This window comes from Corvus cornix, chromosome 20 (assembly GCF_000738735.6).
Source record: "Corvus cornix cornix isolate S_Up_H32 chromosome 20, ASM73873v5, whole genome shotgun sequence".
In the NCBI taxonomy this organism is placed as follows: domain Eukaryota; kingdom Metazoa; phylum Chordata; class Aves; order Passeriformes; family Corvidae; genus Corvus; species Corvus cornix.
The window spans coordinates 11442861-11459146 of record NC_046349.1 but is presented as its reverse complement, the minus strand read 5'-3'; the positions used below and the strand labels follow the sequence as shown (position 1 = coordinate 11459146).

Genomic DNA, 16286 nt, shown 5'->3' with positions numbered 1-16286 from the left:
GTAATGGCAAATTTATTTCTACTGCAAGTTTTCTCTAGAAACTGAAAAGTAATGTGGAAGAATTGGTTTCCTGCTTGGTGATTTTTGGAATGTGCTAAAAATTGGAGTATCTGTACTTGATGTAGTGTTTACTGCCTAGATTGCATTGATTTAAGGTCTGCTTTTATGAACCACAACACAAAGGAGTCTTAACTCTTTTGCTTAAGTGTTTGGAAACTGCTTTGGGTACAGCCTTGCAAATTTCAAGTTCTTGGATAGGTGACAGTGAAACTGATTTTGTTGGAAAAAATATATGTTTACTATTAAAATCCAAACCAAACAGCCTTCTTAAACAAAATTCATTAAAACAGGGAATTAATTATAATTTTGCATATTAATTACAATGGATTGTGTAAGATTATATTTTACTGGCTTAATTCTGTGAATATTTGTAGAGGATCAATAATTGGAAGACAGGTCCTTGCTGCAGCTCCTGCTGAAGCTCAGACAAATAGAAACGTTTGCAGCTGTTGCTGGTGGGATGTTCACAGGGAGTTTCTGTAGATAAAATTGATTTCCTCACTCCGTTCCCTTCAGGAGGACCCTCCTCTGCCGCCCTTAACTGCAGCAACAGGATCGCAATAGGTGAGTGTTTCCTACTATTTTATTTGCTTTTCAGATGCTGTGGATTCAGGGAATGTGCTGGGTTTGGACTCTTAGAGCAGCAGGAACAGCAGATTTTGAACTCAAGTGATTGGGAGCTTACTGCCTGGAGGAATCTTTGGAATGTCTCAATCCTGAAGCAATTGCAGAGTCTCACTCCCACGCTGATCTTATGTATTGGGATGACAGTGGACTCCATAGCAGTGTATTTTTTGTGGCTCAGTAAAGAGACTCGTTAAAGTTGGAGCCTGTGTATTGAGTTACTGTCCCGTCTGTGAGGCTGCACGACCGACCTCTGCAACAGATGTTCCTACAACTTTCATTTTCAATAAAGTTTCTGTGATGTCCCTTCAAAGACCTTACTCTAAGGAAGTTTTTTTTCTGGAATTCAGCCTGGTTTTTCGTTTGTTTTTTGGTTTGTTTTTTTTTTTTTTCCTTTTAGATGTATTTCCATTATATGCATCAGCATTCACTTTTCCCGCATAGCTGGAAGATTGCACAGACCTGCCAGCCTCTCCTGGCTGCAGATCAATGAGCATCAGGTTCCCCAGGGAATGGTCACAGCACCAAACCTGTCTGAGTTCCAGGAGCGTTTGGACAACGCTCTCAGGGACAGCCTGGGATTGCTGGGGTGTCTGTGCAGGGCAGGAGTTGGACTCGATCTCTGTGGGGTCCTCCCTACTCAGCAGATCCTGATACCTGTCCGCTGACCAAACATTAATTGCGCTTGGCAACTACAAAAATATTAGAATAAACACCTTCTTATATTCCAACCCACCATGTAAGTGTACGGTGAAAACAGGCGCTTGGAAAGCACTGTTTGCTCAGCGGTGTGCCCAGCAGCCTGCTCTCGCCGTGCCCGGCGCTGCCCGGGGCCGTGCCCGGCGCTCCCGCGACACCGGCGCGTCCCCGCCCCGCGGAGCCGGGGCCGGGCCCGGGGCGGGGCGGCGCGGCCGGGCCGGGCAGGAAGATGGCGAACGTGCAGCTGGAGTTCCAGGCCAGCGCGGGCGAGGCGGACCCGCAGAGCCGCCCGCTGCTCGTGCTGGGCAGCTGCACAACCTGCACCGCCTGCCCTGGGCGCAGCTGCGGGGGAAGCTGCAGCCGCGGGTCACCGAGGAGGTGAGGCCGCGCCGCGGGTCCGCGCCCCCTCAGAGCCCGGCAGCGCCCGCAGGGCCCCCGCGCCGCGTGTCCGCCCGGCCCAGCGGCCTCGTGGTGCGGGCGGCCGCCCCGGCCCTGAGCCGGGCCCTGACCGCCGCTGTGCCCCGGGGACCCCCCAGCCGGGCCGGCCCGAGCCTGTTGCTGCGGCGGGGCCGCCCCGCAGCCGCTCCCGCGCCCCCTGTGCCCACCCCGGCGGGGGAAGGACGCTTTGCACCCGCTGAGGGGACGGGGGACGGCTGCAGTGAGCGCTGAGAGCCCCCTCCCCGCCCGCAGCCACTGCGGTGGGAGCTGCGGACCTGTTTGTTTAGTGGTGGTGATGGCTTGTGGTAGAATGATAAACGTTTTGCATTGCGGCTTTTAGGTCGCTGGATGTTTGGCAGGGGATTTTATACAGGACTCCCCAGTCTCTTAAGACAATATTTACCCTTCTTGGTTTTATTTGTTTTTAATTAAATTGCTATGTGAAATAATAATTCGAAGCTAGTAAATCAATCGTCCTATTTATCACTAGGAGAACTGTCTCAAGTTAAGAAAGCTCTGAACCAGCCTGTGCACTAAACAGTGTGGTTTTAAATTGTAATTCATACGGCTTAAAGGAGATGCTTGTCATGGAAAGTACGTTTATATTTTCTGGTTAATGAACAGGTTTGTCAAATTTCCTGGTTCTTTTCACTCCAGAGGTTGTTGTACACAATTTCTTTGTTTCCAACACCTAAACCCTTGTCATTAAAAAGTGCCTAAATACAGCAGGAGTGAGGTGGGAAGGAAAGTCTGGCACAGGTCTTTGTCTTTAAATCCTTCGTTTCTCCCCAGATCTGGCAGTCTGCTCTGGGCACTCTGAATCCCAACCCCACGGACAGCTGTCCCCTGTACCTGAACTATGCCACGGTGGCCGCACTGCCATCCAGGGTCAGCCGGCACAACAGCCCATCCGCAGCTCAGTTCATCACCCGCCTGGTCAGGAACTGCCTGCCAGGAGGGGTCAACAGATGCATTGTTGTAAGTGGCTCTTGAATTGCTCTGGTGAAATGTCTAGTGAGTGTTTTCTCGACTTTTCCAGGTTGTAGGTGTCTCCAAGGAGACTGGAGGTGGACAAGTTTGACTGATATAATTATACTGACATGAGTGGTTTTGCACTGACATGTAGGCAAGACCTGACTGTAATGGCTTGTGCATGCTCAAGCAGCTGGAGGGAATTAAGGTTGGATATGTATGGAACGTCTTCAACCAGGAATGCCCATGAAAAAGGAACTATTAGTGGCTTTTTCCAAACTGGGATTTGGGATGTTAGCACATGCTTCAGGAGATTGATGTAGCCTTAGTGAAGGGTGTTATGTCTGTGTCACAGAACCCATGAGAGGTGCCTTGTTTGTGTTGTTCAGTGAGTTTCAAAAGTCTTGATGCAAACTAATGCTCCAGTGTGAGTCCTTTGCAGGACAAGCTCTTGGACTGCTTTGGTCATCTTCTGTATGAGCCTGATGAATTTATTTGTTTCTATGGCTTCTCCAGATCATACCAGATTTGCGGGTTGTTAGACTCATACAGTCAGTGTCAGTGACAAAATTAAATTAACACTCTTCAGTTGGAAAACTTATTTGCAAGAGTAATAACTACTTAATTTTTACCCTTTGAAAATGTTTAACTAAAACTGCTTTCCATTGGTAATTTCTGTAATGAACTTCGGAAAAGTGATCTACCTGTTAACAAACTTTTGGGTTAGTATTAGCCACATTCTCATACAACTTCTACCACCACTTTCTCATACAATTTCTGTCTTTGTTTCATTTGTTTTGAGCACGTATTGGTGATTCCTGTGCTTTTTTTGGTCCTGATCTGTAGTCTAACCTGTGTTAATTGCACTGGTGTAATTAAAGCAGTCCAGCTCCCTTATAAGGATGAACTAATTCCAGCAGTGTAATTCTTTTCCATGCAGGAAATGAACTGGACCATTTCACTGTGGTACTTTTACTCTGCCTCTCCATCCATTCAAAACATGATGAATGAGCTTGTCTTGACTCAGGGCTCGGTTATTTCCCATCCACCTCCTTTTTCCCCCTCTTCCCCAGTAATACCTCAGGTAACAGATCCTTTTAAGTGTATCCTTCCACACCTTGGTGCTGTGTGATGAGTTTTGCTGCTGGCTGGTGTTTCAGATGGTGTGTGAGCGCTCCGAAGTCTTTGCCTCCGCGTGTGCCCTGGCCAGGGCCTTCCCCCTGTTCACACATCGGTCCAGCGCCTCCAGACGCACAGAGAAGAAAACTGTGACAGTGGAGTTCTTCCTGGTTGGCCAAAACAACGGACCAATGGAAGTGGCAACACTTAAAGTAAGATTTTGGGGGTTTTCTGTCATCTTTTTGTTCAGTTTGTTGCATGTGCAAATGCGTCTGTCTGAAGCTGCCTCTGGAATAGGTGTTGTATAATTATCTTAGCTCAAGGTTCCTTGAAGTTGATCAGTTCACAGCATCTCTTGAGTAGAAATACTGAACGTATTACTGCAGCAGATGCTGAAGATGTTATTCAGAATTTAGATTTCAGGGGTGGAAAACACCAAACAAACAGCACAAAGAAAATGTCTCCTCTCTCATGTGTATCACAGATGCAAATAGTGTATTCTCAGCCTTTAATACTACATTGCTTTTAGTGTGTGGGCTTCTCACTTTTTCTACCCAGGCAAAAGCTGTGACTGTGCAGGTGAATATCACAGTGAAGTCACTAAAAGTTGCTTAACAGGGGTCACATATGGCCTCTGCTATTTCTTTCTGATGCACCTCTTTGGCTGAGTTTTTCTGGCAGAACTGTGGCCAGAAACGAGACCCTAAGAAACAAAACAGCTTGGAGATGAGCTGTACATGACAGTGAAATATGTTTAAGTCATCTTTCGGTGGCAGAAAATCAAAGACTGTTTCCCTTGTTTGACTGTTACAGAGAGGAAACTCCACATCAGGTAACTGTTGGCATGCCAGGTCATTCCTCTTCAAGATCCATAAATTTAAAAGGTATTCCAAGGTTTGCAGTTAATCTGTTAAGGAACTCCCTGTTCAGTGTTCCAAGTTCTGTGCTTCAGTACAGATGGATACTCCCTTAGCTGATCAGTCAGTGAGGTTACAGAAATCCCTTACAAGTTTTGGCAGTGGGTTTGACAAAGGACATGGTGTTGCTGCAATTGAAATTCACAGAATTGCAGCATTAGGGTATGGGTTTTTTTCAGTATGTTTTGGTCCTTACTCTGTGAACTGATCTGGCCCCAGAAAATGGTGCCAGCCCAGTTTTCAGCAAAGTGGCAAAGACAGACGTGCTGAGAGTACAACTCTTGATCACTCCATTTTTCCATGCCCCAAATCAGAAAAAGCATAGCTGGTGTCAAAAATAGTTCGTTCAGATAGGTAGATTCCAAACCACTTGGGTTATTTTTAACTTAAAAACAAAGCTGCAATTATTTCTACCTCCTGTTTTTCCCCTTGATGTCAATGCCAAAAATATTATTGGCTTCCTCCTAGCTGAGTTTGCACCCCTTAAATTCAACCAGCACCAGACAGCTAATGCAGAGCATGGAAGAAGCATGTGGTAGGACATTTTTATCTAAACCTCTCCCTTGGCATGTTGTATTTCACACCTACTGCATTGTCCAGGGTATTTTACGGTGAGGACTAGCAGGGATTGTCAGAGTTTTACAAGGCACTTATTAAGGGCTGCCATTATCCAGGTTCTCTGGAGCACTCTGGAAACACAAATACAGGCACAGCTTATTTCTGGAAGTCATGCTGCTCCCCTGGGGCTTGGCCTTGGGGTTAGAGTACCTCCTTTTACCTGCATGGCCCTGACAGGGAATCACTCCAGACAGGGCTTGGCTGCTGAGGTCCTTATCCCTTTAGGGACAGTAAAGCAATCAGAAGTAATTGCAGAGAGTCGGGCACCAGTCCAAAGCAAGCCAGGGTTTAGGAGTGTGCTGGGATACAAATGTATGGAGTCCTTAGGCTGGTCTGGCCAAGCCAAACTTCAGATACCTCAGCATGAGTGAGTGTCCAACACCTCAGATTCCTTTGAAACCCATCTTGACTCACCCATGTGCTGTGTGTGGTCCTCAGTGTAGTGTGGGTACTGGAAAGCTTGCACAAAGTTTCCTTCCTCCAGGTCTTACAGCTTCAAGTTGTTAATTCATGGGAGCTAAAAGTTGAAGCTTAGTGTCTGGTGTCTTCATGGTCTTTTTTTTTTGCCAGGAGGATCCTTCTCTAAGGAAACAGCCTTGGCTGCTTGACCATTTTCCTTCTGTCCACTCTTGCTTAGATAAGTTTTTGTTCAGTCCAGGTGAGGGTCAGTCCATTTTACCACAGAAATCAGGAAACAGTGTATGTTTTATATAAACATGAAATATTGCAGTTTCCCCGTGGGCCTGCCATCTAGAATGTCTCACAGCAGCAATCTTTATTGCCCTGCACCACTGTGCCTGTCCTGTACAAACTGTGCAGTTTCCCATGTTGCAGATTACACAATCTCTGCAGGTTTCCAACCCCAGCAGCCCATAAGCTCATTGTGACTTCCTGAATTAGCTGCCTCTTATCTTTCTTTCCTCCACCTCACATTGCCTTCTTGGTCTCCTTTTGTTAATGGGGAAGGATACTAATTTTGCAATATCAGTTTGCTGGGTGAAGGAGTACAGTTGCTTAGAAATTAAGAGCACGTGGAAAAATAAGTTGGTCCCATAGAAAAAGTAATGGTTAGCTTGGCTGACACTGTTTAACTGTGCAGTGCCTGAGGTGGTGGCAGTTAAGCATTAACATGCTCCAAAGGAACCACACATTTGGTGTTGGCTGCAGAGGGATAAATGCAAACTTTGCTAAAGCCCAGGCCCTTCTCAGGTGTCCTCCCTTGTGTTTGCAGTGTCTGGCCAGTGCCACCGAAGGGGTCCGGCTGGCTGCACGCATCGTGGACACCCCGTGCAATGAGATGAACACTGATTCCTTCCTGGAGGTTGGTGATGCCCTGATGAGGAAGAGTTGCTAGCTGGAAGTCTGGACTGCAGTAATCAAACCCGAGTTCTGCTGTCTCTCAGTGAAAACTGTGTGTCAGCAGTGGGCAGCACAGCAAACCAGGGGTGCTCAGGCTCTTCCTTTGGCCTTTCACATTTCCTAGAACTGTGCAAAGCTGGAAGGAGGCAGAGTTCACAGCTTGGAGTAGTGCACTGGGAAGCTGAAAACATGAGTTCTTCATTTGGTCATGGCACTGGATTTTTGTCTTAAACCTGATGGTGACCAGAGTTACTGAAATTATGGGACAGCTGACATATTTCCAAATGAGCTTTATCGTAGAGATCTGGAAGGCTGTTAAGAATGAAATTATTCCTGTCCTATTACATCGTGATCCAACAGAGTGAACAGTTGTCCTTTACCTCAGAAGATTTCTTTTACTGGCAGGGCCTAAAGGTCAAATTTATATTTCATGCCATAGTAAGTCAAGGATGTGTCGGTGGAATTAGGCCATTGGAAAAGCAGCACCACTCCCAAAATTGTGAATGTTTGTATGTGTATACATGAAAAAATCACAAAAACCCCTTAATTGGGTACCCATTTGTGTGGAAAGGCACAAATGTGTCCTAATGACTGACTGACAATGTCCCTTTTTTTTTTTTTTAATTATTAAGGAAATCAAAAAAGTTGGCAAGGATCTTCGGATTACTCCTACCATTATCCGAGATGAGGAGCTGAAAGAGAGAGGCTTTGGAGGTATATCTTGTTGAGTATTCCATTTTTTTCCTAGCAGATGACTGGAATGTTTTGCCATCTCCGTTGTAATGTTTTATTTGCACGTTTTTGAAACTGTTTTATTGCCCATAGTGTTCCAAGATGTTGTACAGAAAATACCCACAGGGGTTCCCCACAGTCTTTCTTCCCCACAGGTGGTTTAATTCTCTGTTTTCTAGGGATCTATGGAGTTGGAAAGGCAGCTCTACATCCTCCAGCCCTGGCAGTTCTCAGTCACACTCCAGATGGTGCCACACAGACCATTGCTTGGGTGGGCAAAGGTATTGTGTATGACACTGGAGGACTCAGCATCAAGGGAAAGGTACAGAAGCACTTCTGCTGCTGCTGCCTTTGCTTACACTGTTGTTTTCTGCTGAAAGTAATTCAGATAATGTCTGTAGGAAACAAAAGTACTTTTTTATTGAGTTAAGTGCTTGATTTGTTGTCATCCATGTGGACACAAACTATCAGGGGAGAAGACCAAATGGGATTCAAAGACCACTACAGAACAATTAGCAAATAGCAAGCCTTTAAATATTGCCTGCTGAAAGGCAGAAAGTAGGAACAAAGATGTTTAATTTCTGGTTTCAAAGATAGAATGAAAACCTGTTGGAGTTAGACTCAGTGTGAAACTTATAAACAACATTTTTCTTTTTACTTTTCTAACAGTTTAGCAGCCCCAGTTTAGTACTTTTCAGTTCCAAGACCAGATCCACCAATAAGCAGAGGCACACGTTCCTTGTTTGTGTTGTTGACAGCTGAGCACTGTCAAAACCAGAGTCTCAGAAGCACCAGAAACCCTGGTTCTAGCAGGCAGTACTGTGAAATTCTCTTTCGAAGACAAAAAAAATTCTGTGGTTCTGTTTAAACAGACTACTATGCCTGGAATGAAACGAGACTGTGGTGGAGCAGCTGCTATTTTGGGTGCCTTCAAAGCCACTGTAAAGCAAGTAAGTAAAATGTGTTAATTGATATCGTGTATCCCAGCACTGCCAAGGAGCTTGGATAAATTCCCAGAGACAGAGGCCTGTCTAATCCTGAAGTTCTGACCTGCCACTGCTCTTTAGTGAGCTTGAGCCACTCTGCTCTTTCTGCTATTTCAGGAAAATATTTTCATCTTTACTGAGATTTTGAGAATTGTGAGAAATTCCCTGAGTGCTTTTTTTTTTTTAAGGGTCTTCCTTGAATTTCAGAGTTTGTTCTGTGGACTGAATGGTTTCTAGTCTCTTGAATCAGCTCTGTACTTGAGTTACCCAGTGCTGATTTTGTTTAAGCTGTGGGATTTGGGGCAGCTGTTGTCACCTTAGCAAAGAAGGGGACGAGTGACTCTGGGATATGAAGTCTTTCTGGATTCCAATTCCTATGCCAGGTCTAATATTAACCTAGTGGGGAAGTAGCAGCTCTAGCGTCATCAGGAGCTGCTTGTTGGTTTGCCTCTGTGGTCAGAAAGTAGTGGGGAAGCTGAGAAGAAGCCAGGTATCAAAATATGAAGAATTAAAAGTACTCCTCTTGCACTTTTAATAATGCAAACGGGGGGAAAGTGGCTGCTGCCAATAAAACTCTGCCCTCTCCACAAATCCAGTGACTGAGTCTTGCTGACAGAGCAGCTGTTGCCTCCAAGGAGTATCCAAAGTTCAAAAAATATTTACTGCTGCAGATTAATGCATAGATCTGATGGATGCTTTGTCCAGGGGCTGATCAGTGCCAAATTCCCATTTCTCAGTAGTCTAGCTCTGTGCCTTGGCCCTAACAGCATGTTTGATGTGGAAAGATTGTAAACTTCACAGTTACCTTCTGGGAATTAAAATGGAAAACAGATTTGTGAGCTGCATCTCGGGCAGAACAACTACCTTGCATTACTAAATCCTTCAGAAAGTTAGATCAGAGGTCTGCAAGGGGCAAGAGCTGGAACTTACACGGTGCTTTGGGAGACTTTGGGATAGCTGTGGATGGGGGACATCCTTCCAGTGGTTCAGTCCTTGTTTCCAGCGTAGTTCTGTGTGTGGTCATCTGCACTGAGAGAAGTTCCATTCACAGTCACAGTAGATGTGAGCACAAGTGATCTGTCAGTTCATACACAATTACTGCAACAGTGAATAAACTGGCAGTGATGTGTTTGGACAAACTGAGCCTGGAGAAATCTTTATATGCCTTTATATGTAAAAACAAAAGAATGAACTCACTGCTTAATTTTACAGTCTCGTGTGAGAAGACCTTTAAATAACATCCCTGCAGAAAATGTGTTCAGAGAGACAGTGGGAAGAATTTGTTGTTACTGTTTCAAGACTTTTTTTTTTTTAATGCTTTTAAGAATAAAAGAAAAGTTGAAGAGGTTTCACTGAGCTATGCTTTGTCATAGAGACTGAAGTGGGAAATGTGTGTTGGATAGAAAGCTCAGTGGGAAGAGGGGCAGAGGTTATTTTCCTTCTTCATAAAATATCTGCCTGCCTGCTGTTCAGCAGTTACACAACATGATTTTAAAGGCTTTGGATGGCAAAATTAAACAAGTGATTTTTCCTAGAAAGATGCATTTCCTCCATTGTGAGCTTTCCAACACAAGGGAGAAGAGAAAAACATTGACTTAAATTTTTGATTTCTTTCTTGTTAACATGATCCTGCATGTTAGCATAATAAATCCTGCTTTTGAGGAGCTACAGGCAGAATGAGAGTTGGGAAAAGGCAACTGATACTGGAAATAGATTTTCAGTTTTTGACAGTAGGTTAACAACATGTCTCTCTTGGAGGAAGAAAATCCAATGCAGTGAGATACTGTGAATAGTTGGGTTATGGATGGAAGGTTGTCTCCCCTGCAATGCTGTCTGCCCACCAGCTGGGCTAGAAACTGAAATGACTTTCTGGCTTCTAAGTGCTGCCCATTATTTTGAAAGGGTTTGATTGATGCCTTTGCCCTTTAGACTTCAGAACATGAGCTGATTCAGCAAGCCCAGATTTCTTTAGCCATGGACTTTTATCAAGAGATTAAGAGCAAAACTGGCCCAGGTTTTCCCCTAGAATTTGGTGTTGTTAACTATCCCAGTTAAGGAGGAACAATGTTTTCATTTGTTAAATGCTGCTGTCTCCCTGTCTGTTCCTAGAATCCCTCCACACAATACAACTGCTGTATAAATAACAGAATCATCATCCATTTTAAAATACCATCCATAACCACATAAGCACTTGACTTTAAACCAAAATAAAACATTATGAGATAAACCAGAAAAGAGGAGGCTAAGGAGAAAAAAAAAATAAAAGAAAAAAAACCCAACAGGTTAAAAATGCTGTGTGCCTCCTAGCAGGGATGACAATTTGAAAAAAACCCCAACAGGTTAAAAATGCTGTGTGCCTCCTAGCAGGGATGACAATTTAAAAAAAACCCAACTAACACCCGCCCACCTGTCCAAAAACCCTACCAGTTTTCCTATGAAAATCGTAGCATTGCTGTCAAGAAGTCTTAATCCCTCACTGATTTGAGTCCCAATAAATGAGCTTGATGTGAATTGAAAGCCATTTCTCCCCTCTGGTTGTTACAGGGGTTTAAGGACAATCTTCACGCTGTTTTTTGTCTGGCTGAGAACGCAGTGGGACCACGTGCAACGAGACCTGATGACATTCATGTTCTTTACTCTGGAAAGTAAGATTGTATCTATTCTCTTCCCATAAACAGAGCAAACATCATTTTCTGTTCATCTGAGAGCCATGCAGATTGTGAAGCTGTCTGTAAATATTGATAATAGTATTTCATACATCCATAGTAGTGAGTTTTAAGTGTGCTTAGAGTTTCCTGTGGGGTATGTAAATACACATCAAAATACATGTATATCATAAGCTGAACTTCCCTTAAAGCACTCAGATTTAGGTGGGTTTTGTAGTACAGGCAGTTTTCTGTGTCCATCTGTTGCTGCATTGTGTGGCAGCAGCAAGGACAGGCCACCAGGGGATCAGAATCTCTTTTAAGGACAGATGTTACCTCTTTGGCAGTAGTTTTTAGAATTCCAGCAAGGCATCACACAGGCTCAACAAGCAGACCCTGCCATGAGGGCAGTAGTGTCATTTCCCTTTTCCTTGTGTCCTCTGTCTGGATGGTTGGAGCTGGGGAATAGCAGCCCTACAGACTTGCAGAGTCAAAAAAGAAAAGCACAGGAGGTTTGAGGCTGCTCTCTAGTCCAGACAGGTGATCCTGACTTCCAGCCCTAAGCACTCCAGTCTGAAATGCCCTGTCTCCCTCCCAGAACTGTGGAAATCAATAACACTGATGCAGAAGGTCGCCTGATCCTGGCTGATGGAGTTGCTTACGCCTGCAAAGACCTTGGAGCTGATATCATTCTGGATATGGCCACTCTTACTGGAGCTCAGGTACAACAGTCTTACATTCATAACTCAGTTTCTTTTCTGTTCTTTATGCAACTTTTTGCTTTTGCATACTTAAATTAAAAATGGTGTTCTTCTGATGACATCAGCAGCTGATGTAAGTGGGCTGGTACTCCGTGTTTGCAATTCAATTTTTAATTCCCAGAACTGATTTGTTAATAGTCATCAGGATTTTCTTGTTCATGAAATGGCTTCCATTGTAAGTCATACACAGAATGGTACAAGGCTACAAATTTAACAGCATTATTTTCTAGCATCTGTTCCTGATTTTTAGAAGGTTCTATTGACGAGCAGTAGTGGAGGGTGACTTCTTCCTGATTTTGTCCTTTTTCTCACCAGGGAATTGCCACAGGAAAATACCATGCTGCTGTCCTTACCAATAATGAAGAGTGGGAAAAGGCTTGTGTTAAAGCTGGCAGGAACTGTGGAGACTTGGTCCATCCTCTGGTGTACTGCCCTGAGCTCCACTTCAGTGAATTTACCTCTGCTGTAGCTGATATGAAGAACTCTGTAGCAGTAAGATTTATTTTTTCTTTTAATTTTCTCTGTTACATAAAAACGTGTGTTTTTAGACAGTGAGCTGTCCTGCTCATAGCTGGCTGAAAGCTCTTCATAGGGGCTGTAACCTTTTAGAAATGGCCCATATTGTTTTGGTCTTCAGGGTCTTTCACCTGGGGCTTTGCAGGCTGTATTTAGTGTCAGTTTTAAACAGGGTGACCTGCTGCAAAGGTATCTTTGGGCTGCTTGCCTTTTAAATATGGCCCTACATGAATGCTGAATTCCTGGATGGAGACCTTTTAGGGAATCAAGATGGGCATTCCTCAGATCATACATCACCAGCAGAGACTATTGGCTGGGAGTGCAGAAACCAGGAAATTGAGGACAGAGGCCTCGGAATTGGTGCAGCTGCTTTTGCTGCATTTGAGAATTCCATTGTGCAGTGAGAGTCCAAAAACGCTGCAGAAAGGAGTGTGGGCAGAAGAGGAATCGAGCAGGGCCACACTACTGCTAGGGACTAAGTCAAGGATTTACAGTAAAGTTGGTTTGTAAGACTGTTTTAGGGCCATTCTTTAAGCTTTGACTGAGATTTGCGTAACTGTCTTTCCTGTAGGCAGAATGAACCACTGACATCTTTTCTTGCAAGACCAACTCTATTTTTATTGCTCCTACAGGACCGGGACAATACCCCCAGCTCCTGTGCTGGGCTCTTCATTGCCTCTCACATCGGCTTCGACTGGCCTGGGGTGTGGGTGCACATAGACATCGCTGCTCCCGTGCATGCCGTGAGTGTTCCTGACCCTCTCTGGGCACACAGGCTGGGGAAACACACCTGCTGATGGCTGCAGGGGCTCTGGATTGTGTCCATCCAGCTCAGGGTGACAGAAATAGGTGGAGAGGGGTCCTTTAGAAAAGCACTGACTCGTCTCTGTTGCGAGTTTCTTGGTTTGGTAGTTTCATCTCTTCGTATTTTTCATTTTGGTTTTAAAATATTCTAGCAGTCACTTTAATCAGTGACATCTTTATCATTGTGAGCATTGACAACTTGCCTGCTCTCTGTTCATGGCAATAATCCCAGCCTTCCATTCTCAGCCATGTTGTTTTAGGATGATTGACCAGAGTTGATCACCCTTCCAAAAATATGTTCCCTCTTGGGGATTTCCTTTCCTCCCTTTGGTGGAACCTGTGTATATTCTTTTTTTTCCTAAAAACCAAGGCAATTCACTCCACCTGCCTCTTTTTTTTTTAAACAGAGTTTATTCAGCTCTTATTCCAAATCCATGCTCAGGCTGGGTGGGAGATCCCCTGCCTTGAACAATGCTGGCCTCTATCCACCCACAAGTCAGTGGGAGCTCTGTTCTCATGTGTTGGTTTAATCCAGCTGGGACAGATTCCAGTGGCAGTGAGGATACAACAGCACAGAGCATGCCTGCCAGGGATTGGCTGTGGCTGTTGACCACCACAGAGTGAGTAGCCACATGAAAACTAATTCAAATCCTACAATCTGAAGTGTGAATTGTGTGGTTTTGGTTTTGTTCTAGGGTGAACGAGCTACTGGCTATGGCGTGGCTTTGTTGCTGTCCCTGTTTGGAGGGGCCTCTGAAGACCCTTTGCTGAACCTCGTGTCTCCTCTTGGGTGCAATGGAGACTCTCCCCCTGAGGAGATGGAGAGGGACTCCAAGAGACGGCGCCTGGTTTGACGCAGCCCCAGCCCTGCCAGGTGTGGGGTTACCTCACTTTGCACTGATCTGTTCTCAAGCAATGAAAATGTCCCACGTCAGAAATTGCCTTTTTTTTTTTTTTTACTATCATGATAAGATTTATTACTTGTTTCTGATAAAAACAGCCTGATGTATTGTTTAGTTAGGTTTTTTTTTTTTTTAAATTATTGGTGCACGCAGTTGCTGAACAATATCAGTGGTGCAGAGTCCAGGCTCAACTAACTGTATCAGGAAGAGGCCATGTCCTCCTCTGAGCTCCTCACAAAACCTAACTAAGTGCATTCATGCATGAGAAGCTCTCTCTAGTCTGAAGAAGCAACTGCAGTTATTGCTTACAAAGCCTTCTGAATTACTTATTATATGTGAGGTTTTATCAGACATTTCTGCAGGCCCCACTACATCTCAGAACACAGGACAAGGAAAAAAAGCTCTTTAGACAGACTTGGCTCGTTCAGAGACAACTTGGCTTAGCAGCAAAGGAGATGTAACGAGAAAAGGCCTATAGTTTTAATAAGGTGCTGTTTCCGCATGTTTTAATGTTCTTCTGACCAGTAAAATCAGCAAAAAGGGTTCAGAACATATCTCTATGTAATTGTTTCACATACAAATTACAGAATGTATTAATGTTAAATGAGGAAAACAATAGAGGGACTGTGATTGAGTAAAATGGGTTTACAAAGCAGAGTGGCTTCTTGCCACTTTATAAATTTATTATTATTAAAGAAGCTTACATATCCCATGTGGTGTTTGTGGTGTAATTTATATTTCAGAGAACTCTTGAGTGCTCCAAAACTTTGTGTACAACATCATTACTCTGTTCACATTCCTTTTCCCAGCACTCAGAGCTGAGAGAGGAACAGCTTGCACTGAGTGGTTTGGGGCAGTTCTGCAGAACTTCTGATTCACTTCATTTGTTTGATTCAGCAGCAGTCAGGGATGCTCAGTGTGGGTTTCTGTACAAGCCACAAGGAACTTCCAGGCATTGCTTTGGCTGGGACACCCACGGGAAGTGACTGGGCCCAGCTGATGTCATGGCAGTGGCAGGGTGGGGGACAGAAAGACCAAGTCCCTGTCCTGGGGCTCCAGCATCAGCTTTTGGAAACATTTCCTGGCTCCAGCAGCATCAGCACCCCCCAGCACCCCCGTGGCTGCTTTGCAGATCAGGTCAAGCTGAGCTGTGAGGGATTGTCCCTTTCTCTGTTGAGGGGATCTCTGGAGAACTGGTGCTGGTTTTAGCTGGAGTTCCAACAACAAGGGATACCAAGAGTCTTTTTGATTAAAGACTGCATGGAAAGCTTAATGCAGAAGGGAGAAAAAATACTTCATTCTGGTTGGGTGGCCCTATTTGACAGACAAAAAGTAACAAAAAAAAACCAACTGCAGAACTTCATTACTTCCTGTATTTGTTCCTCCCTTGCTGTTCTGGCTCCCCAGTCCACTTGAGTTTTAATAAATCTGTATCTAAATGAGTTCTGCCTTTGGTCATTCTTAACACTTGGTATAAAGCACTATCTGGTACCAAAAACTGCCATGGGAAATGTGTTGATGAAGTTATTTTTATTACAGACTCAGCATTGAAGCAAATACCAACATGCTCTAATTTCAGTGCTCTGAGATCATCTTCAATCTCCATCTTGTAGAAGCATTCTTTAAATTAATAAATTCTAATTTTGAAATGTAGTGTTTTGCCAGATTTTTACATAAAAAGTAGCCTGTGTCTTTGTGGCACGAGGCTCAGTTCTGATGTTATTCACTGAATGGTAACAGAGAAGTTGGGTTTTGATGGCTGATTATCATATTCTTCAACTTTGCTGTGTCTCAGGGCATATCATTCTGCTGGATTTAATTTGGAAGGCACTTAATAGAAGCCGTTTTTAAAACTAAGTACCTTATATTAAAGAAATCTATTAAGCACCTGAAAAGCAAATGGGATGTTTGGGAAATCAAAAACTGAAAACCAGATGAAGTTTGCCAAAGGACAGTAAAATAAATTAATTCAACACCTAATAATAAAAAAGTCTGATGCTTCCTCTGGATCAGAGATACAAAATAAAAATCAAGGCTCTTTCTTTCAAATCTGTATTAAAATGTCTTTCTGTTCCTCATGTACATTATTATTTCCTTCTGTTTTGATAAAAGGTCTGTTCTCCAGAGCACAAGC

The 16286-nt window shown here is 44.1% G+C and overlaps 1 protein-coding gene across 1 annotated transcript; it reads left to right on the top strand.

Annotated features, from left to right (window-relative positions):
• The first annotated feature begins 1597 nt into the window (after nt 1-1597).
• NPEPL1 (aminopeptidase like 1) lies at nt 1598-15594 on the top strand. The gene is given in 13 exon segments (XM_039563580.1): nt 1598-1682; nt 1685-1761; nt 2614-2799; nt 3954-4124; nt 6679-6768; nt 7439-7520; nt 7718-7860; nt 8411-8488; nt 11069-11169; nt 11768-11891; nt 12246-12422; nt 13079-13189; nt 13946-15594. Coding segments are annotated over 13 exon segments (1569 nt in total). The 5' UTR covers nt 1598-1612; the 3' UTR covers nt 14105-15594.
• The last annotated feature ends 692 nt before the right edge of the window (nt 15595-16286 follow it).